Raw genomic sequence first — 24267 nt, 5'->3', positions numbered from 1 at the left:
AAACATTGAAATTGGAATACCACAATGTAGTCCTAAGTGGTCTCGGCACAGTGTACTGTATTTGTAACATTCTAATGTGTGTTAATCATTGCAAAATGTGTGAAAAAGGGGCATTTTAGGAGGTGTGTTAAAGCTATATATAAAAAGAGCAGTTTAGACTGTAGCTCTGAAAACAGATCTTCTAAAAATATATGAAATTCTAAAAAATGCTTTACTGGCAGATTAATTAGTTCGAACCCCTTCTAATAGAATTCTAACATGCTGTAGCCAGCTCATGACGGTAACATACAATTAGACAGACATAAGTAGCGCAAAAATAAAAAATACAACATAAAACATATTCCTGATTATATTCGTCATGTTAAAATTTGTTTTTGCAGACAAACGCATGTTTCGAAAAATGTCAGACCTTGAGAGTAAGTTTAGAGTGTTGAAAGCCAAACTTGGTAAGCATTATGAAGGCGAAGACTACAAATTGTTAAGATTTTGCCTAGGTGATCATCTGCAACTAGCTGACCTTAATGATGCACCATATATGGCTCATGATTTATTCAACAAGCTCGATAGCAAAGGTGGCTGTGGTGTTATTACACCAACTGATGTCAACCTTTTGCTGGAGATTACCAGATTAACCGGCCCAAAAGATGCTGAACATCTTGTACGTCAGTATATAGAAGATAACAATATCAAATGTACTGGTGAAAATAAGTTAAAACCAGAACGAGAACGACTCTTTCGGGCTGTGAGACAATCTGGATCTCCTGCTGCGGTACGGAGGGTTTCAGCAGTGTATAGACTAAAGCCGAATAAAAGCCTCTGGGATGTGATATTTGAATTGGAGAAGAAACTACTTTTACCAAAAGAGTTGAATGAGTTTGCACGTCTTCTTGGAGAACGAGCCCAGAAAGAACTCGGCCTACTTAGTACAGGTATGTATTTCTTTGCCTTCATTTTACTATTTATTTTAATGAGATAGATTTAGTGATGATTTCGTTTTCAATGACTAAAAACCTTCATTCAATATAATAAATTAAATATAATAACTGTTACACGTTGAGATCACTTCCATTAAACATGGTTAGATATTCTTTTTAAATACCGTATTCTTTATATTGAAATTATTTATGAAAAAAAATGTATGTAACAAAAGTTTATTTTAGTTTTTAATCGAAAACATATAAACCGACATGAAAATCCGTCACAATTTCTTAGGCTTTTCAATTTGTCGGCTTTTACTTTTTAGATTTCTACTGTCTATTTAATATATAGTATAATTTTAATAATCATCTGGTATTAACCATATAAAAATAATGAAAGAATTTCTAAATGATAATAATGAACATGAACAAGATGCAGGTGAAGCAGTGAGTTCCAAACAAGTATCTCCTAGTAAAAAATTATAATTTGAATATCCGCGATGTCGCATTAATTTTAATTACGCAAAAGAAATAACATTAGTTAAGAGTGTTTATTATTTAATTCAGACTCATATTTATTTACGCACAATTCCTCCTAAATATACAAAAATAGGACGGTTTGAAAATTACGATACTGTTTTAAAATAAAACATACGCAGTATGAACTTAAAAGAAGATTAACATGCAGTATAGGTTATTTAAAAAAAAAGAAAAGAATGCATTTAGATGTTGATTTTACATAATGAACTATGTAAACGCTTGTTATACATACTCGTGATATCATGAATGATTTTGAATTTGCAAAATACATACAGTAGCAAATTTTATTAACCATTATGTAAAACTAACAGATCAAAATCATATATTACAAACCATTATGTTTTCATGAACTGGTAAAATACCGGCATGTGTATTTAATTTGTTCTTTATGTATCTTGTTTATCTTTGATTAGGTGTTGTGTGCTTTGTTTTGTATTTTTTATATGCGATATTTTATGTTCAACTTCAATTTATTTATATAATGAATTGCAATAATAAAGTTCAAGTTAAGTTAAAATGTTAGCCGCACAACCATCAATAGAGCAATCAATATGAGCTTTTTAAGTTCCTAAATTTATTTTTAAGTTTTTTTAAACTACTAAAACAAACAAAGGAAGGCAAATAGTTGCACTTTATTTGTAAAATAAATAACACACATATCATCTGGTTCCAACATTAATTTGAGTTAATCAATATTATAGGCCTATCAAGAGGAATGCGCATTCCTCATAACTCATTGCTGTCCATTCTGTTATTACTGTAGTTTATGTTATTCCCGGCCTCTGCTTCTTTTCTCATTAACTTTCATTTCACAAAATCATCCCCTGTAACGCTTCTCTCTTTACTTCCTTTCATTCATACAGTATTATTTCTCCACTCGTGCACATTCTTCTTAAAAAACTCTTCATTTCCAACAAAGTGTCATTATTTGATGATCCTACACATAAATTTAAATACAATTTGAATAAATCGGTTGTATATATTATAAGGTTTGGAAAAGTGTGTTTTTGGTTATCTATATATAAATTATGGTTAATTCTGACATAGGCGAGCACAATGCAAAAACTTCGGAACAAATCTCCGCCTTGGATACCTACCTTATCTATCTGAGATGTACCGCGAAACGTAGATTTGATAACATTAGTGTTCACAGCGACGCTATTGTTCCATATTTCTATATTAGGAAGATATTATAAAGAGTTTTTTAACACAATTTATGATTTCAACATTAGATTTTCATCTCAATTTCAATTCTTCCTGGTCATAGTAATTTCCGGGTTTAAGATAAGTTCACCTTGCAACAACCTGGTTTCAAATATTTTCTCTCTTTTATACACAAGGGAGCAGTTAAAATAATAGATTTGACCCTAAAGGTGACTGGAAACAGGCACTTTCCATCAATCAATACAGTGTCCCTTTGGAAGACGAAAAAAAAATCAGATATAATCATAGCCATTTCAGTTTTTTGTTTATTTTAAAACATACCGCGCGTGTGTGAAGGTACAGTAGTTAAATAATAGGAATTATACTGCAAATTAATAAAGATCAAATTAAATATACGCCATAAAGAATCAGAATATATTGTGGGGAATAGTATTATAAAATTACATAGGGAGATTTGATGATAAGACATTTTTCGAGTGAAATCCCGATAGTTGAGTTTTATTGAGTAAGCTTGCAGGAATAACTGTAGGCTATCTTCCTGTGTCCCGTTAGGACCGAGATGTCTGCCCATGTTGCAAGCCGTAATGTCTTCTTTCTTGGGCCCACTCTGTCACGGCAGTTAGTTTTAAAAGATGATTAAATTAAATAATGTATTAATAATTATTAGGATGGTATTCATTTGAATAAACGCCTCTCCAATAAAACATCACTTTGAATAATAAACCCCCCCCCCCCCCCACCAATCCACATATTTATAACAACACAATTATACTATTTGTAGTAGAATTCACTGCACTGCTACAATTTACCAAGCATTTGTTATTCTTTTTTAGCACTTTTCATATCTATTAGAGGATTTCATTTTATTATAAATGTTACCATATTATTAAAACTACAAAATTTAACATATATCCCTCGAATTAAAGCACCTCCCTCAAATGACCTCCGCCTCCCCAAAGGGCCCTACCAAACAATAAAAACTGTACTTTAAAATGTTATTAATCATCTAAAACACTGTGAAACAAAGTAGTTTAGTTTTACGAATGTCAAGCATTTTCAATAATGGTAACCGACAGAAAACGTATAAGGAGAACATTATCATTCCGAGAACCATCGTCTACACTTCCTAGAGGGGGAGCGAGCGAAGCGAGCTCACCCTCTAGTATATATAATACATTTTGCGTTACACATTGTATGCCGTTATAAAATTAAAACATACAAGGTTTCGTATTTAAACATTGCTCTCTTATCTTTGGAATCAAATTCAATCAAATAGTACACAAAACTAGTGAAATATAATAGACTGAAAAACATATACAATTAACCCTTAAGTTACTGAAAAGTGTAATGTATTAAAAACACACTAAATAGCGTTTAGCCTCTACTATCTACTTAATGCATTTAATTTTAATACTCATCATATATTAAGTCTTACTCATACAGTCAATTTTTTTTAAAATATTGTCTATAAAGTACAAATCTGAATTTGATTGCTTGATTAATGACATGTTGTGGATAAAAAGAGTTGAAACCGAAAAAACTTAACAAACAAAATGACTCAATCAAAGCAAAATTAAGGAGGAGCTTATCTTTTTATGCTTTTCAGTCTTTGTAACTAATTGTTTATAAGTATTTCACTTTTAACACTTTTAATTTATACTGTATATCACTTATAATAATATTAATCAGTATGCCCAAGATAATTATCTATAACAAACCCTAAAGTTTCTATTTTTACTTCTGAAGTATGTTTGAATAAAACAAATGTCAAATCATTAAGATAAGTTGTTGCCTTCCCTAGACAAAGATAATCAGACAAACTGAAAGAAGTAACAAACTATATAAGATGTTAAAGTACTCTTAATTCATCAGAAAACTGTCCAGGTTGAATTTATAAACAGATTTTAGATTTAATGATAATTTTACAAGTATAGTAAATGGGATCCTTGTCTAAATCATATCATTTCCAACATAGTCAACATATCCTCTCTTTCAATAGGACTACAGTTTGTATGCCTACGGTGCACCAAGCCTATCATAGATATGGAAAATAGAGATATGTTTCACACTCATACAAGTTTTAGGTTGATTTTATTTAACTTCTATTGTCATAAAAATCCTTGTGATAATGATATTTTTCTGTTTGCTGCCCTCTGTTGAGCATCTTTTTATTTAAAGTTCCATATTCTGAAAATTATTACATATTATAAATTATATTGGGTCACACTCACTCTATGAAGCTTATTTATGATTGCGTGACAAAACCATTATAACAATAAAGTTAGATAATTTAAATTAATAAAACATAAAAATAATTAGAGGAACACAAAACATTTAACAACTTTATGAAATACCACATAAATAAATGTAATAATATATTAATATGTTGATATGAGTTTCCGGTACACCACGTATGTTAGTTCTGAAAAAACTGTTGGGTTTCTTTTCAGAACTAACATACGTGGCATACCGCAAACTCATATCAACATTTGAATTCGCCATGCAAACCTTCAAACAATATAATATATTAATAAAACTTTATATAGTTTAGTCAATACCACATAAATAAAAAAAGAATGAATAACAATTTGTAATAATATATTAATGAAATTAAATTCAATTTATATTTATACTATTAGTTTAATGAAGCTAAAAATCTTTCTTTATATTTAGAAAAGATAGAAGCATATCTGCTTCAAAGACAAAAGGAATTATGCAGATAGGCCAGTGAATTTACATCAGTAATAATGAGACATAGATACAACGTCGACATTTTGCAAACCTCTCTGAATTAATTTTATATTTCAATTAATTAAATGAGCCATCCGGAACACTTTAGTTTCGGATTTATTTATTTATATGATTGTTTGTTATAAAAAGATATTTTGAAATTCATGATTTATCCTGTATTATTGATTGATTTATCATTTGATACAACATTTCTTGTTTTTTTAGAAACGAAAACAGAAAAAGTTGACAACATGGCAGGTAAGAGAAAATAAATTTACTTTTTCAAGCAAGTTTTAAAATAAATTTTTGGAGATGAATAGGATTTACTATTCATTATGTACTATTCACACAAACTACCATTCATATTGCACACATTACTGAATTATATTTCTTAACTGTCATACTTAATTTATGCCATTATCCATTGGTTTTCTTGTAAAAATTCAGTTCTTGTCATTTGCTTATTAAACAGACTCAAAGCCAGTGATACCAATGAACAAAGAGGTTAAATCAGAAACAGGTGAGTTTACTTGTAATGTTTACTATAATAATGCAAATCAGATCCATTTTATAATTCAGTTATTGAATTCACTGATTGTCAAAAATAAATCAACTGCAACAATAATTATACAATATAATCATTGAATTTCAAAGCCGGCCAATCAAGCTGCTACAATAATTGCTTTGTACACAATTATAAGGTTTCTGAACTATTTTATCAGTATTGGATGTATTTCATTACCCTTGGGGTCAAACAGGTATGACTGTACAGTGTATCACTTATAATATCAAACACGTTGAACACTTTTAATTCATACTGTATATCACGTACTGTATAATAATAATAAATCAGTGGGCCCATGATAATTGTCTATAGTAAACCTTAAAGTTTAAATTTTTACCTCTGAAGTATATGTTTGAATACAAATGGCATCATTATGATAGTAATAAAAATCAAACAAACTGAAGAAGTAAACTAACTATATAAGATGCTAGAATTTATAAACCGATTTTGGATTTAATGATAATTTTACAAGTACAGTAGGCCTAAACATATCCGCTCTTTCAATATTCTTTCAATAGGCTAATTAGGTTCGTATGCCTATACAGTGCACCAAACCGTCATTGATATGGATAAAGAGAGTGTTATAACTAAGATAAATAAAAATATGTCTTAATGTTATATATTTAAGTTTTTAATAAGAATAATTTCACACTCATACGTTTTAGGTTTATTTTATTTTTTTACTTTAAAACTAAGTGCAACTTAATTTCTATTGTCATAAAAATCCTTTGTGATAATTATATTTTTCTGTTTGCTGCCCTCTGTTGAGCATATTTTTCAAATTAAAGTTTCATATTCTGAAAATTATTACCATAATCATAAATTATATTGGGTCACACTCACTATATGAAGCTTAATTATGATTGCGTGACAAAAACCATTATAACAATAAAGTAGTAATTTTAATTAATACAAAAATAAAACATAAAAATAATTAGAGGAATGCAAAACATTCAACAATTTTATGAAATACCACATAATAAATAAATGTAATAATATATTAATAAAACTTTATATAGTTTAATCAAGCTAAAAATCTTTATATTTAGAAAAGATAGAAGAATATCTGCTTCAAAGACAAAGGGAACTGTGCAGTCAGGCCAGTATATTTACACCAGCAACAATGCGTGGTAGATACAGTGTTGACATTTCACAGATGTTTACCGATATGGAACTACGTAAAGAAGCTAAAAAGAATAAAGGAAGCAAACCAACAACATTAACAGAAGTGGTAGATGTGATCAGCTCCACACCTGGATGTAGAGCTCTTATAGATGGAGAGGGTGGGATAGGTAAAACTACCATATTAAGGCATTTATCATACAACTGGGCTACGGCTACTCAATCAATTAAATCATTTGAAGGTAAAATTGTATTTCTTTTAAGTGTACGGGATTTACATAGAGATGACGACATCATTGATTTAATTGTAAAGCAAATTGATATGGTAGATTTCTATTTAGAGACAGATCTCCAAGAAGATCCATGGTTGATTTCAAAATTCATCAACAAATATGACGATAAAGTGGTGTTATTACTAGATGGACTAGAAGAATTGAGATTTAATAATCCAAGCGTACTCGGACTATTTAGAAAGATCTACTTAAAAAACAGTACTGTAATTCTTACTTCAAGATCAGAAAATATTAATGAATTCATGAAAGAATGTAATGTACATGTAAGAGTTAAGGGATTCAACAATGAGAGTATAGGAAAGTATATCGACAAACACTTTGAGTATTTTGAAAAACCACAATTGGGAGAATCCCTTAGAAAGGAATTAGATACTGACGCGCATCTTGAAACAGTTAGGCCTACGTTGATGGTGCAGCGTATTGGAATGCGTCGCTTAAGAGAGCGAGAGCTAAAACATCCTGAAGCGTATGCGATGTGCAAAAACCCGATGATACTTCTTACACTTTGTATATTGTGGGAAGATAATCAAAGTCTCCCCGAAGATAAAACTGACCTCTTCAAAGAATTCTTTCGTAGTATTTTGAATCAGTCGAGAATCAATCAGAAACGAGAAAACATAACAAAGATTTCTGAATTTGAAAAAATACCAGTGAAGTATGTAAATGCTATGATTTTATTAGGGAAATGTATGTATGATAGCTTAAAAGTAAACCAACTTTCAATAAACAAAACGGATTTGACTAAACATTCGAACAAAGCTATGGTTGATATGGCCTTAAAACTTGGGTTTGTTTACGAAGAAGTGTCAAATTCAAAATCTAAATTTGATAACATTTTTATGCCTCCTCACAAGTTGATAGTAGAGTCATTGGTGGGATTTTACTTGTGCAAATTATGTGAAAGTGAAGGTATGGAGAATGAATGTTCAGATGTACGAACATTACTTACACCATTGGATGATGATGAGTGGGAGGTGATACAAGAGAGTGAGCATTTATACAGAGCAAGAGAATTTGCAATTGGTTTCCTTGGTGATAAAGCTGGCGGTTTCCTCAAGCACTGGGTTACAAATCGTTTGTCAACATATCGCTATCTGCCAAGTGATTTAAACTTTGTTAAAAAACAACATAAAGATGCTGTGATAAATGAATTAATTAATTACATGACAAGTAAAGATTTAGAAATAAATAATCATTTGGATGATATATTAACCTCCATAAGAATGTTTATTGATTACATTAGTCCAGGTGTACAATGTGATGGGCATTTCATACGTCTAATTATGCAATTGTATTGTATGCAATATGATGGTTTTGGTATCAGTGACTTTTGTAGTAAGATGGCATTGGAGCGAAAGGGAAGAGTTATTGCACACATTTTAGGCATTCAAGATAGATGTGACGGTGTTTGGATTCAGAATCTATCACGTGATGTATTTCATGACTTTGTCTCAGAATGTTCTCTCAAACAAGTTCAATTAGAATTATATCATCTCGATATCTCTGATAGTAACCTTCACAACCTTGATGTTAATTCACTGAGTTCATTACTCATTATGTCTCCTAAGCTGATGACGCTTAACATGGTGGATTGCAATCTATCAGATGACGACATCCACCATGCTGCCAATCAGTGTTCATTGAGAAACATATCGTTTAACAGGAAAGGAAAATATGCAAAAAGAGGATTACAAGGAAAATATGCAAAAAGAGGATTACAATTACCAGGGCAAAGCAATATTGATAGTAAGTTATTGTGATTATATTTATGTGATATTTATTATTTTCAGATTGTTGATTCTTGACATACTAAATTTAAATCTAGCAGGCAATGTAATGTAATAACAATATTATTATATTGACAAGCACAGTTCCGAGGAGCAGTTGCATGAGCAAGGGATGTATTTCATTTCAATTCAACATTTATTTTGACCAACATATGCACATAGACTAAACAAATAAAACAACATTTGGTCGAAGTTATACAATAAAAAATTTCAATATTCTCTGTGGTGGATCTAGGAGTGTTGTGCTTGGACAATTAACTCCAATTTGACAGCTAAAATGAACTAGATTTTGACTTTTTATTCTTGACCCACTTAATTTACATTCATTACCAAAAAGGAAAGAGTAATTCAATAAAGTGAACACAATGCATTTATACACATATATATTTTTGCCATATTTTGCACCACCAAAAACAAACATACAGAGCATGACATGTATAATTTATTCAGTGCAGCCATAATCTGAGTTATATAGTTTGTTTGTTGTTTTAATTTGTTCAATGGAGAATATTATTTTCATTGTAAAAACACTAAATGTCCAATCCTAAATGTGTTGTTAAATATAACAAGGCCATATAGATGACTGCAGTCACATGCTCAAGTTATTGTTTGCCGACCGACCGACAACCGACCGACAAACCGACCGACATAGTGAGCTGTAGTATCCTTTTATATTGGCCTACAGTAGATGAAGTTGATGTTGATGATTATCACAAAATTAAAGTTCATATACTGTAACAATTTACTTTATAACAATAAAATAAAACAAATAATTAATTATTAAGTATTCATTCATTAAATGAGGAGAAAAGCCTGACTGTCCTAATTTTCTTTGAATTTAATGAATCTGTCAATCGGTCATTATATGAAATTATTCTCTCCCTTCAACGAAATAAAATATTCATTTTTATACTAATTAATTTGTATATAGACTTACCTGTGGAGATATGGGCTCGAGGACCAGAAGCAGTTAATGCATTTAATGAAGCTCTGAAAGAAGGAAAAACTGAAGTTAAACAGGGCAGAGTTATTTTTGTAGGTCTTGAGGGAGTAGGAAAAACTTCTACTATTAACTCTTTACTAAGGAAACGGTAAGAAAACCTTGACATTTATTTATTTAAATGTGATTTATATATTTATATATTTTGTTTGTTTTTGTCTGTTTTGTATTGGCAGCCCTGACACAAGCATTTGCTTTATTGGTGATGCCACTATTTTGGAAATAAATGTTATTTTTTATTTGATTTGAATGTTGTTTAAAACAATCTACAGAAAATGAGATGAAAAGTATAATGAGATTGTTTTGAATTGAAACTCTATCTTCAATCCCGGGGTATATATCTGTGTAAATTTTAGATTCAATATGCATTTAAACATAATTTCCTCTCAGTTTAGCCATTTTTATTAAAACGGATTTAAGGGAATTTACTAATGACGGAAAAACATACCTTATACACAATATAACAACATAAATGCCATTGCAACCAATTGGTTGCATTGGGGCACTACATTTAATCGTTAAAATATAGGCAGACAATGATAATAAAACAATAAAACAAAAAATACTGTATGGCCATTATTTAGTTTATTAATTTTTCTGTAGTTTTAATCCAAAACATGAAGTAACTGATGGTATAGCAGAAACAAGAACAGTGTACACTCAAGGTAATAATGAAACAATTTTGAAAGAACAATCACCAGAAACTTGTAAGTAACATGAGAATAAAAAAAAAATGCAAAATACAAAATTAGTAACCAAATTAGCACCAAAGAAAGAGAGGCACAGGATTGGTTGTTTTTGTTTTTGCTTTAGCTATTCATGCTAGCCAATCCTGTGTTTGAGTGCAAAGACCTTGTCCCAGACTTGTTCCATTCTTATCCTATTTAAAAAAGATAGTAACATTCTTAAAATAATACTGTGTATATATACAAGCATGACAATAATATACAAAAGTAAATTACACTTCTTTTATGCTAAAGTTTCTGAAATGTATGAGAAAGCAGTTGCCAGAGAAATGGTGAAACAAGTGAAAGGAAAACAAAATACAACAGCAGCATCAACAGAAAATGCTTCTGATAACAAGAATAGTATGATACAAGAAGAAGGTGCAACAGCATCAGCAAAACAGGCTTCTGGCAATGAAAATGCTCCCACGAAATATGTGGAAGAAAACAAAATAGAAGAACAGTCAAAAGAAAATCCAGCACAATCAACTAAAATAGAAGAAAGCAAAATGGATGAGGGTAATAAAAAATGTTAATAGGAATTTCAAGTGCAGGGCGTATTATTATTACATTTCACACCTAATATTTCACTGTTCTGCTCTACCAAAACTAAGCACTGAATTTTACATGGGCTGACTTGTGACCTGGGCTTTGATATTCGATTTAAGATGGAAGAGGTGGTTAAAGAGGTGGTTGAAAATTCAAAACAAATATACTTTGCCTCTTTCAATTCTTTGTTTGATGGCCTCTGTGTCTCGAAATAACTAGACCTACTATTTTCAAGGCACCTCTGCCCATGTTTTAACCAGAGACTATATTTGTTATTATTCTCAAAACAAACTCAATGAAATAGGAAAATCTTAAGAGGCATGTGCCAAATTCTCCTCTTACTAATTGACAAGGTTTTCTTTCAAGATATATGGCAATTGAAAAGTCACTATCACAATGACAATGTACTTTTCTTAATTAATTTTAATTACCATTGATAAAATAATTAGAATCCTATAATAAATTATCATAATAAAAGGCCTATAAAAATTACATACAGAAAGTTTGCAGTACACCACATATATATAGTTCTGAAAAGAACTGTTGGGTTTCTCAATGTTTCGATCAATATACTTTTATCGTCCTCAGAAGTGAGAATGTCACTCAAAGTATACTGATCGAAATGTAGAGAAACCCAACCGTTCTTTCATAACTAAATATACATGGTGTACTGCAAACTTTATAACAACATTTGATTTTGCCATGCAAACCTTCAAATAATATATTACATACAGAAACATAATATTGGATACTTTATTTGTCAATTAATGAATTTATTTTAATGAATTTAGTACAATTTTTTAACATTTTTAAATATAGAGCAAGAAAACCTTCAGACAAAGATTCCCTCAAAGATAGAGATTGAAAAAGAAGAAAGTGATGACCAGACAAAGATTCCTTCAAAAATTGAAGAATTAATAGAAATTGAGTTTCAGAAAGAAGGAAATGATGACAAGACAAAGATTGAGAAAGAAGAAAGTGATGACCAGACAAAGATTCCTTCAAAAATTGAAGAATTAATAGAAATTGAGTTTCAGAAAGAAGGAAATGATGACAAGACGACAAGCGACAAGTTTGTGATGAACATCTCAGATTTTGGAGGACAACCCATTTATCATGTGATGCAGCGGGTAAAGTGGTTACATTTTATTACATAAAGTGGAGACAAAATGCTGGAATTGATGCCGGCATTGTTACCAGCATATAGCTATCAATCAGCCAGGAAAGGAATATTAAGTATGGTATATACCAACTTTCATTTGGTATATATTGAATATTCTACCCAATGCCTGCATGACCCATTCTGACAGAAAGTGATACCAGCATGGAGTTAGTTTATTCCACATATATTCCCAACACATATTTCTGTGTGAAACAGGTTAGCTCTACCTGCACAGGTCTTCCTCCTCTAATATAAGACAAACAAAGTTAGGAAAGGCCAACACTAAAAAAATAATAAGTAATAATTTTTGATTAGTATATTGGTCAAATATCTCTATCACAAATCTGTAATAAATTTAGTAGTAGTATAGACGCAACATTCTTAAATCTAAAAATTAAAACTACTGAAACAAAAAAGCTACATTAACAATTCAACATTTAAATTTCATTGATAATAAAGATATTTTTTTATATTACATAGCCTATGTAAATACGTTGCTGCGAGGATCATAAATCGTATATATCCTCGAGCATTGACTGAGTAATTTTCGCATAAATATTGTGTCTCTGTCTTTAAACATATAAAATCCAGCAAATTCTCGAGTACCATGATATTGACTGTGTAATTTTCTTGTGGCAACACTCACGTTTGGCGATAAATAAACAAAAGTCATCATATTGGGACTTGAACTCACGATGATTAGTCACATCATCAAAAGACAACGTTTTTTCCGTTGCGCCAAGCAACTTGCTTGAAGAAATTAATCAACTAAACTATTTAAACGCCCTCATTTGTTATTAGTCCTCCCTGGATGTTATGAAAGACCGTTTGTGATTGGTTAATACTCACGGTAGTAACCTGGTACGCGCGGAGCGCTGAACATCCGGTGATTCGGCTCCTCGAATAACACAAATTATAATTTATTCTGCCTACCTTATAATAATATTATTATTATTAATGTACGTAGGCTTATTGATGGAAATTCTTCTGTTAATTTAAACGACCTAGGCCTAATGAATATATTATTGCCAAGGAACATTAATTAGTAATTATCTGTATATTATTCTTCGCAAGGTAAGGTGAATGCAATGCCTAAGTAGGCAGGCTTATTGCAAAGGAGGCCTAGCTACACCCGACCTAGCTACACCCGACCCAGCAGTAAATATTCAACTTGTTGTTGGCTATTTAATATAACAGATATTGCCTTTTATATATCGGTAAAATATCAGATTTGACAACACCGAGGGAATGATTATTATGAATGATATATTTCTCTCACCTAGCGCTTCAGGAAATATAAATATTCCCTCGAACAAAATATCATTCCCTCGGGGATGTTAAATCTTATATTTAACCTCTAAGCAGTCAAAATCTGTATAATATTCACCATTCATTGAATGCCACTGTTTTATTGATCTCCCAGATCTTTATGGTATCTTTTGCGGTTATTTGTGTAGTATTCAACCTTTGTGATGATCTCGATGCCCCAGCTAAGGTTTTGGATCCAACATCTGTAAGCAATATCATAATAAGTTTGTTTTAAATTATAATTTGGTCACAATACTGTATTTATACTATTAGCTTTTAAGAAGAATTCTCAATGATATAATTCATAAAACAAACTATTTTATTAATTTCATTTCTTGAAAAATGTTTGAATACCTCTCTTGGACACGTCTGGTGAACTTGCTTCTAAGCTTCAAATGTGTGATTGTCTACTACCACAAAGATATGTGGTAAAAGTTTATTTGCAGATTAAACTAAAAAAACTGTATTACTACATTAGAATAGTTGACCAATGAATAACAAGTGATTGAGATGTTACTATTATATTTTTAAATTTAGGGTCAAACATATCCACATCGAATGACAAATCTGGAGTTTATTCTTTCTTGGATTCGTTCCATATACACAAACAGCAGACCTGATGCAAAGATAAATGGTCAGCCTTGTCCTCCTGTATTACTGATAGGTACACATTTAAATGGCCTTAAAGGAACTGAAGAAGAAAAGAAATGCAAGGTAAAATGAATCTATATTACAAAGTCCTAAAGAATTGGTTCTGGTGATAAAAAGAATGTTCACCGTAAATGTTTTACTAAACTTTTTACAGCCTCATTTGTATATTTTGAAATTAGTAAATGTTAGATAATCAATCTGTTAAAGTTTATCATACACTCTGATGACAACATGTATATAATTCACTTTATTACAGCTTGCAGAAATAAAGAAAAGAATATGGCAAGCCCTAAAAGACAAACCATATGCGGCTATGGTGTGTTCAACTATCTTTACCATTGAAAACAGTGTACCATTTGCACAGAGCAATGCTTCTGTCATAATGAAACATATACTGGAATTTTCCAAGAAAATGATCCGCACTTTGCCAATAAAATGGCTGCGAGGACAGCAGGAAATCCAAAGCTTGAAAAAAGAGCACATCTATTTACAAGTTTCTAAGGTGAAATACAAGCAGGAAAATAATCGTTTTAAAAATATGCTGATGTAATAATAATATAGAAATTGGTACACACTGAAAAGCAAAAAAGCAATAAATGCATCTGTAAATTCAAATATTATTATTTTTATAAATGATCACTGCCATATGGAAAACAAAGTATTTTATAAACAATTCATATTACTTGGCTTTAAAAAAAAATTAACTACCATTTTGATCTGTATTTGGATAGACTTGACTGTACTGTTGCATCGTCATATACTGATGATATTATACATTTAATAAGTGCTTATACTGTATAATAGATGAATCATGACAATTCCATGAACATTTAGTTAAATGCAATCCAGAAATTAATTACAAAAATGATGAAAATAAGGTATTAAAATCATTAGAGTTATTTCAGATTGTAAATGTTTATTATGAAACTATTTTCTTACAGGTACACATTTTACTAAAAGACTGTGAAGATACAGAAAATCAGCGATTCCTGCTTGAGTATTTACATGACATTGTCGAGATTCTCTACTACCCAGATGATGAGGCACTAAGAGATATAATAGTTATAGATTTGATGAAACTAGTTGACATGTCAAAAACATTCATTACTGTTAAAGAGCCTGAAAATATGGTTAGCAAATAAATATTTTGACACTGCTCTCTCCAATATGTATTCTTATTCTAGTATCTATATATATAAATTCAGTATGCATCATGCTAAAAAGCGAAAAGTAAGATTTTTATTTTTAAACAATTTTTATGAAAATATAAAAAAAAATATACTTATTAGGAAATAGGTACAGTGTACAATCATTACAATAACAATTTTGTGAAATTTTTTATACTGTATATTCTAACTGTAAAATGAAATATACAGGTATACAGTAATACAAGAATCAATATTCTCAATATCCTAATTATATTCAGAGTTACTAAAACATCTTCTTACTAATGTCCTTATTAAATATTCCTAAATAATTTGACTAACTGAAAACTACACTGATATTTATTTATTTTTTAATAGGAGCCAGTAATGTGGAAAGCTTGGCAAAGACTGGACACTGGTATTTTAGAAGTTGGTTTGTTAAAATATCTGTGGAAAGAGTTTTGTGATTCTGATGAGACTTTTAACTTCTTTGTGTCTCTCATGGAAAAGTTTGGTTTAATGTGTGCTAGTAAAAAGGTATTGATATTGAAACCAGGAATGCATTCAAGTATTAAATTCATCTTCTTTACAAAACTATCAATCTATAAGATATATTCTTTTTCATTTTATAGAAGGATGAACACATTTTCTACGTTCTCTCGCGTCTTAAACCAGAACCCCCACCACAGCCTCAATTTGAAGACAAGCGTGCAATTTCACTTTTTCATGATTTTGGTAGCTATCTTCCAGATGATCTCTTTCAACGTGCTGCAACCAAATTCATTGAGAAATTTCAAATGGAAGATGTTGAACCTCGCCTATCGTATGAGCATGTAGAATTGAATATTGATGCTGAACATCTGGTCATTCTATATGTGGCTACCATCAAACATTGCCGTATGTTACAGGTAAATTTTTAAAATTTATACTTGATATATAGTAGCAAAAGCTGAATTAAAGGGCCCAGTGCCATGTCATCAGTGTTTAAATTTTAATCTCTATAATTTAGTATTCTACAGCAAAAATAACCAATAACTTTCATTAAAACAATTTTAATCACATATTTTCTACATTAAAAACAAAAATGAAAGGTTTGCCTTGGCTATGTTCACCCCATAAACATTTTAAATATATCTGTACAATATAATATATCAAGACCATGTCTGTTGTATGGATTGCTATAATCTGTTAAATTTATTTACCTCCGACAAATGAAATAACAAGCATCAATCCATTAAAAAAAATACAAGACAGACTACCATTTACAATGTGTCAAACTACAAGGTTCATTATTTTATATTGCAGACAACAATAGTCAGAACAAAGAGCATCAAGGCTGATAGTTCTCTAGAAGACGACATTAAGCCACTACCTGAAGTCTGTAAGAAGGTAGGCTAGTAGATATGAAAGTGATAATACAGGAACAATTAAACCACAGCCATAAAATCAACAAATTCAATGCACTCCTCAACTATAGTGCTGGTGGGAGAACAAGTCTTTGTGGATAAGGACTTATAACTGGAGATCCAAGTAATATAAATAACCCTGTTCATCTTTCAGAAGAGTAGGGGGTTACCCCACCCTGGTGTACAAGTCAGACACTGTCATTGTGGACAGACAAACGAGTGCCGTTTGGCACAACACAAAGGGACTCTTAGGGTACATACTCACAGTAAAGGAAAATTATTATGATTGTACGAAAGCCCATTAATGCCATTTTAAGTATATGTTTTTCGAACGTAATCCGTTCTAACGAATTAGTAATTCGTTTGAACGGATTAATAATCTGTTCAAACGAATTAGTAATCCGTTCAAACGAATTGCAACATATACAACAAGTGCCATTTAAAGTATAAGTTGTAATTCGTTTAAACGGATTACTAATCCGTTCAAACGAATTACTAATTTGTTTAAACGGATTACTAATTTGTTCAAACGAGTTACTAATTCGTTCAAACGAATTACTAATTTGTTTAAACGGATTACTAATTTGTTTAAACGAATTAATAATTTGTTTAAACTGATTAGTAATCCGTTCTAACGAATTAGTAATTCGTTTGAACGGATTAATAATCTGTTCAAACGAATTAGTAATCCGTTCAAACGAATTGCAACATATACAACAAGTGCCATTTAAAGTATAAGTTGTAATTCGTTTAAACGGATTACTAATCCGTTCAAACGAATTACTAATTTGTTTAAACGGATTACTAATTTGTTCAAACGAGTTACTAATTCGTTCAAACGAATTACTAATTTGTTTAAACGGATTACTAATTTGTTTAAACGAATTAATAATTTGTTTAAACTGATTAGTAATCCGTTCTAACGAATTAGTAATTCGTTTGAACGAATTAGTAATCTGTTTAAACAAATTAGTAATTTGTTTAAACAAATTAATAATTTGTTTAAACGGATTACTAATTTGTTTAAACGGATTACTAATTTGTTTAAACAAATTAATAATTTGTTTAAACGGATTAATAATCTGTTTGAACGAATTAGTAATTCGTTTGAACGAATTAGTAATCCGTTTGAACGAATTAGTAATCTGTTTAAACAAATTATTAATTTGTTTAAACAAATTAATAATTTGTTTAAACGGATTACTAATTCGTTTAAACAGATTAGTAATCCGTTTAAACAAATTACTAATCCGTTTGGACGGATTCCTAATTCGTTTGAACAGATTAATACTCTGTTTAAACAAATTAGTAATTCGTTTGAACGGATTAGTAATCTGTTCAAACGAATTAGTAATCTGTTCAAACCAATTGCAACATATACAACAAGTGCCATTTAAAGAATATGTTGTAATTCGTTTGAACGGATTACTAATCTGTTCAAACGAATTACTAATTTGTTTAAACAGATTAATAATCTGTTAAAACGAATTAGGAATCCGTTTAAACGGATTAGTAATTTGTTTAAACAAATTAATAATTTGTTTAAACGGATTACTAATTCGTTCAAACGAATTACTAATTTGTTCAAACAGATTAGTAATCCGTTTAAACAAATTATTAATTTGTTTAAACGAATTAGTAATTCGTTAAACGAATTAGTAATTCGTTAGAACGGATTACTAATCCGTTTAAACAAATTAGTAATTCGTTTGAACGAATTAGTAATCCGTTTGAACAAATTAGTAATTTGTTTGAACGGATTAGTAATCCGTTCAAACGAATTACAACATATACTTTAAATGGCACTTGTTGTATATGTTGCAATTCGTTTGAACGGATTACTAATTCGTTTGAACAGATTATTAATCCGTTCAAACGAATTACTAATTCGTTAGAACGGATTACGTTCGAAAAACATATACTTAAAATGGCATTAATGGGCTTTCGTATGATTGTTATAAATAAAGTTAAATATATGACAGTGATAAGTACTTCTGTTCAGAATTTTAAAAAAAATTGCCAAAATAATTAGCATAACAAATTTTATTTTTTTAATGTGTTATTTCTACATACTGCAGTAATATACATGGATTTTTTTAGGTTCTTCATTTCCTTCAAAAAGAGTTAAAAGTATTCAGTCAGAAGGATGCCCGAGGTCTTGAAGTAAGGATGTACATCCCGTGTGCATCTAGTCCAAACATTCAAAATGCTCATATGCATCTTATTCGCAAGTTTGACCAGGATGTGTTGCCTTGTGGAAGCAATCAAATGGAAGTTAAACTTTACCGTAAATTGTTTGGGGAAGCTGTGCTACCAAAAGGCAAGGCATTTAAAGTTATACACATATATTTTGATATTTTGCAGTATCCCATAGTACAATGTGTTGACATTATCAGTGGTGGATCTGAGTTGTTTCAGACAAACCCCACTCGAAATGGGGAAAAAAAGGCTGTCTAACTGGCCTGCAAGTCAAATAAAAAACGGTTCTACAGTAGGTCTATTCTACGCAGAAAAGTTGGTGTTCCATTCTATGCAATGGTGACCGATCTCTCACAAGCCAACTTTTACAGGAATCAGACCACATTACACCCTCTAGTACCAGTATCCTTTACGTTACTGGATTCACCCTGCATTATTGATTAATTTACATATATTTACTGTTACAGAAACTTTAAAATCTCAAGATGAAAGTAAGTAGTTTTAGTTTGGTATGGTCCAATAGTGTTGAATTTAAAAAAAATTTGGAATACAGTTTTTGAGATTGTTTTTAGTAATATTATAAAGATGTATACTGATTGACAAATTTATATCTATTTATTTATTTTTATAGCTATACCATCACGATCTCATAACGAAGGTAAGATTTAGTAGGTTTTTTATGGCATTAAAAATCTAAGGATTGCAAATTTTAAAAGTTAATTTACTTAGGAATAGCCAATAATTCAAAGTCAAAGCTAATTTTTCTATCATAGGGTACGTGGATGATCAAATTATTAGAAAAGTATCTGAAGAAATTCATAACTGGAAATTGTTTGGTGTTCATCTGGGTCTTAGCTCATTAACGGTGACAAAGTTTGGAAGTGAGCTAATTACATCTACCAAAGAAATGATGAATTTTTGGAGAACCAATATTGATATCCAATGGAATCAACTTGAAGTATTTTGCATTGCACTAATTCAACATGGCAGTAACAATCTTGCTGATATGTTTCAGAAAGATATTGTTGAAAAAAGATATGAAATACAACTAGCAGGTATACCTTACTTATAGAATAACGCATGATTCCTATAATTGAAATAAAATTATTTTAAAGTTTTTTAAAATTAATAATTGTTTTACATATTTTTTGTTGATTTGTTAAAAATGAAGGTGAAAGCATCTTTTAAAAAATATTATGAGAAACTATCCCAATTTTGATATGTGCATACTCCTTATTTTAGTTTTACAAACATATCAAATTGATAATTTATGAAACTGAAATTAGAAGAAGGACCTTTATGGACAGCTTTCCAAAATGTAGTATTAAGGATAATAAAATTTGTTTAGTGATTATAGTTCTTATTTTATTTTTTAATAGGTTCTTCCTATAAATCAACTGAAAAACAACAAAAACCGTTTACATTTTTTGCATCAGAGCCAGGTATTGTAAGCTATTCTTTTAGAGAGCATATTAATATGGACTTTTCAATGCCAAAATATTTTAGAGATACTATGAGTTAAACACAAACATTTTTAATTATATACCAGGTGAGGAGGAAAAAGAAAAATAATTATATAACAAAAGTGTAATTACCATGTTTGTGTATTTGCTTAACAGTTATTCCGTAATGTACTGTGGTAATTTTAAAGCTTCACCTTTAAGAGATTTTAACATCTAAATCATAGAACAGAAGACAGCACACAAAAAAAATACATGGCAATTATTATTATTATTAATATTATTATTATTATAATATTAATAAACCACATATAATTACAACATATATTAAATTTATAAAGCATTTTGATTCCACAGACCAAATTGTGGAGTTAATTGTGGACTCCAAAGGCGAAACTCTCTATCTTAAGGATAAAGACACAAAGTTGGTGATAAATCCTGGAGCAATTGAAGAAGGATTGAATGTTGAAGTATCACTAGAAAACACTTCTTTTCCTAGTGATTTGTTATCAGATCCTCTTGAAACAATACTTTCACCTGTTGTTAGATGTGGACCACCAGGCACAGTCTTTAAAAACCACTGCTTGCTGTCATTTCCACATAATGCTGTAGATGAAGAGTGTTGGGAATTCACTTTACTTGTTACAACGTGTCAAGGTGAATGGAGAAGAATAAAACTGGACAGTAATGAAGATGATGACATAACCTTTTCTTTAAACAATGGACAGTGTTGTGTACATTCAAAACATTTTTCTAAATATGGTCTTACTGGTAGGCCTACAATAACAAATAGAGGTCCTTGTAAAAAAACAGCAAGGTTAGGTGTGTTTGGAAAGGTATTGATTAACAAGTATCAACTTCGAGTAAGAACTTGGGACACTGATAGAGAAAAGGTAATTTATTGTTTGTTTATTGTAAAAGTCACACTGTATATTATTTTGATTGTAATTCAATACGTAATAAAATTGAAAATTTGTATAATATGTCACCACCCAATGAATAGAGTATTTGCTTCAGTCATGAAAATCAATGTCAAACCTACTATACTTTAAAAAAAATGTATCTACTTTTAAATGTAAGTTGACTATCCTACAATAAAAGCATATAGCCAGCATTGTTAGAGGCTCTCTCTTCTTCCAGAAGGGCACAAATTGAAAAAAAAATACTGCAAGTGGCATCCAAAAAAATTAGATGATGTAGATGAAATCTGCCTGCAGCCTGGCATGGTCTCTATAGCTTGGAAAAGTGATTTCCACCCTTCAAACTCCCCAGGGTTGCATCTACTAAAGTCTCACTTGTCTTCCGGACTATATCTAGATTTCCTTCTATACATTACTTTCAGGAGGTATTCAGAGAGAGTCACTTATTTGGGGAAATACCTATACAAATTCCCAAATATATAGATTTGTTGCACACTGATATGGACATTGAAGTAGAAAACAAAGAAGATTGGGATGTGAAGCCTCCAACACAGGTATGATTATACAAATAAGTGCAAAGTCATAGATTAATAAATAAAATATTAAAATCTATGAATGAAACAATTTGATTAATTCAATAAATGTTAAATTATTAGGATAAATTATAGAGTATAAAAATAATAGGAAGAGGAAGGAGGAGGTACCAATGAGGAAATACTCTTAACCAGTGAAAAAAATACCTATAGCCTATGGCCTAGAGTTTAATCTTAGGCTATCATAATCGAACGGTTCGAGGAATCTTCGTTCATCAATTCCGACACTAAAAAATTCCCTGAAAACCCCAAATACTTGGTTAAAGCTGTTGAGCAACATTTTTTTTACAAAGTACACAGATTCTAAAATAGTTCATTATAACCCCAAAATGTTTTTGCATACAGTACTGGTTTTATTCAATGATTTATTTCGGAATATCCTGAGGATCCTTTGGAACATTCCATTCATCGTCATCAATCAAAATATTTGAATAAAATTCTACAGGGTCAAATTTTAAATTTATGATGTATGCAAGCTGTTTACTGAATTTCAGAAATTAAAATTTATTTTATTTTATTTTATTCAGTTGACAACCAACAGCGATGAAACCGCCACTAACAGGTTGAATCTAAACATAATAAACTATAACTAGAGGGTACTCCGAGAGTACAAACCTCCGCCTACTGTAAAATTCCCCTACATAAAATGCCCCCTGAATATTTTTTTTTTACATATTTTTTTATTAGTTCTAAGTGTAAATATGTTAACTGCACACTACAAAGTTGTGGATGACAGTGTGGTGTAATTTTTGTATTTTGTATTAATATTTGTCCTCAGTGAGGAAATGGTAATGGTTATGTATCCAGCCTCTCAGTTCCCACTGAGGTTTTTTTTTTTATTATTTTTTTATTTCTTTTTTTTTAGTTTTTTGTGGACCTTGATCTTTGACCCTGACCCTTCAAAATTTAACCACAATTATATGATGTGTCATTGATCATTGTGGCTAAGTTTGGTGAGAATCGGATAAAAACTGTCATCTCTAGGCAGTAAAATAGTTTTTTTGTTAGTTGTGACCTATGACCTTTTCCCCTCAAATTCGAACTCGTCCGAGCTTTTGAGGCATAGATCATTGTTGATAAATTTGGTGAGAATCGGATAAAAACTGTGGCCTCCAGGCTGTTCACAGACACACACACAAACATACAGGGGTGAAAACATAACCTCCTTGGCGGAGGTAATAATACATTCAAATATGCAACAACAACATAAACAAAGATCGGACTTAAATACATTTAAACTATCATAAAATAAATCAATATCCAAACAAGTAACAAGCACACTATTAAATGTGTTAGGTAACCACTGAAAAATACCTCGTTTTGTGCATTCAACATGACCCCAAGTAAAAACGTGAAGCAAACACTTGCTATTTTTAATTTTTAGTAAAAATTATTGTGGATAGAGAAATAAAGCAGATTCATATTGTGTGCTGGTCACAGACAATGTGTGCAATATTCTGGAATATCCATATTTTTGGTTTGTCTAAATGTATTTTAATAGCCAATTAACTATAAAATATCTTAATCAGTACACATTAAGTGGAAAAATTAGTAGCATATTGTACCAACGTTCTATACCATGAGTAATTATCTAAACAAGATGTAAATTGTTTTACAGACTATAACTGCTAATGAAATATGGAAAGTTGAAAGTTGGAGTATGTTTATTGTAACAAGAAAGAACAAGAAAAAAAAGAAACAAGAATTTAGTACAAAGATACTAACACTACAAAAACCAAATGAAAGACATGAGTTACCATTTGTATGTAAGTACTGTATTAAACTAAAAGTGATAACAGCAATAATAAAGTAAATTATTAGGGTATATATATACGTGTTATCACATATCTGTATCTAAAATATTTGTATGACTTCATAATTCTTAGTTCCCAGAATGCTTCATGAATAAAAGTTACTCTCCATCTTGATCTCTAAAAGTACAATAGTTGTCATTTCTTTCTTTCATTATTCTTTCTTGCATTATTTGAACTTCTAAAAAATATTGGAAACTAACTACAAAGACCCTGATAT

At 30.5% G+C, this 24267-nt stretch overlaps 2 protein-coding genes and 2 long non-coding RNA genes across 5 annotated transcripts in view; 3 read left to right on the top strand and 1 right to left on the bottom strand.

Moving 5' to 3' along the window:
• Positions 1–2554: 2554 nt before the first annotated feature.
• The window catches only part of LOC140053271 (uncharacterized), a 53679-nt gene continuing 31966 nt past the window's right edge, over positions 2555–24267 (bottom strand). The window contains exons 3-4 of the long non-coding RNA XR_011846135.1: positions 10056–10108; positions 2555–2631 (exon numbers count right to left, since the gene is read on the bottom strand). This is a non-coding gene — a long non-coding RNA (uncharacterized lncRNA). The remainder of the gene's footprint in view (positions 2632–10055; positions 10109–24267) is intronic.
• On the top strand, positions 10084–20835 carry LOC140050231 (uncharacterized). Its single transcript, XM_072095342.1, has 17 exons — positions 10084–10209; positions 10722–10825; positions 11099–11362; positions 12212–12522; positions 13978–14067; positions 14400–14576; positions 14770–15015; positions 15455–15643; positions 16037–16195; positions 16291–16566; positions 16964–17047; positions 19165–19384; positions 19731–19754; positions 19895–19921; positions 20037–20318; positions 20643–20705; positions 20813–20835. Exons 3-17 carry the CDS (start codon positions 11107–11109, stop codon positions 20833–20835), a joined length of 2427 nt encoding a protein of 808 aa, XP_071951443.1. The 5' UTR covers positions 10084–10209; positions 10722–10825; positions 11099–11106.
• On the top strand, positions 21282–23869 carry LOC140053260 (uncharacterized). Its single transcript, XR_011846124.1, has 3 exons — positions 21282–21616; positions 22066–22197; positions 23855–23869. It is a non-coding gene; the product is annotated as an uncharacterized lncRNA (long non-coding RNA).
• Positions 23864–24267, top strand: part of LOC140053223 (uncharacterized) — a 27802-nt gene continuing 27398 nt past the window's right edge. For both annotated transcript variants that reach the window (XM_072098478.1, XM_072098479.1), the window contains exon 1: positions 23864–24002. In XM_072098478.1, the coding sequence (XP_071954579.1) occupies positions 23897–24002 (106 nt within the window). In that variant the 5' untranslated portion in view covers positions 23864–23896. The remainder of the gene's footprint in view (positions 24003–24267) is intronic.

Source organism: Antedon mediterranea, chromosome 1, assembly GCF_964355755.1.
Source record: "Antedon mediterranea chromosome 1, ecAntMedi1.1, whole genome shotgun sequence".
Classification (NCBI taxonomy): domain Eukaryota; kingdom Metazoa; phylum Echinodermata; class Crinoidea; order Comatulida; family Antedonidae; genus Antedon; species Antedon mediterranea.
The sequence above is the reverse complement of the archived record's forward strand: the minus strand, read 5'-3'. Positions and strand labels throughout refer to the sequence as shown.

What these genes read in the sequence shown, in the direction of transcription:
- LOC140050231 (XM_072095342.1), top strand. Translation starts at nt 11,107, where the DNA reads ATGTATGAGAAAGCAGTTGCCAGAGAAATGGTGAAACAAGTGAAAGGA. An exon ending in TTTATCATGTGATGCAGCGG is followed by an intron (nt 12,523 to 13,977) that starts GTAAAGTGGTTA and finishes TTGATCTCCCAG; the next exon opens with ATCTTTATGGTATCTTTTGC. An exon ending in TCTATTTACAAGTTTCTAAG is followed by an intron (nt 15,016 to 15,454) that starts GTGAAATACAAG and finishes ATTTTCTTACAG; the next exon opens with GTACACATTTTACTAAAAGA.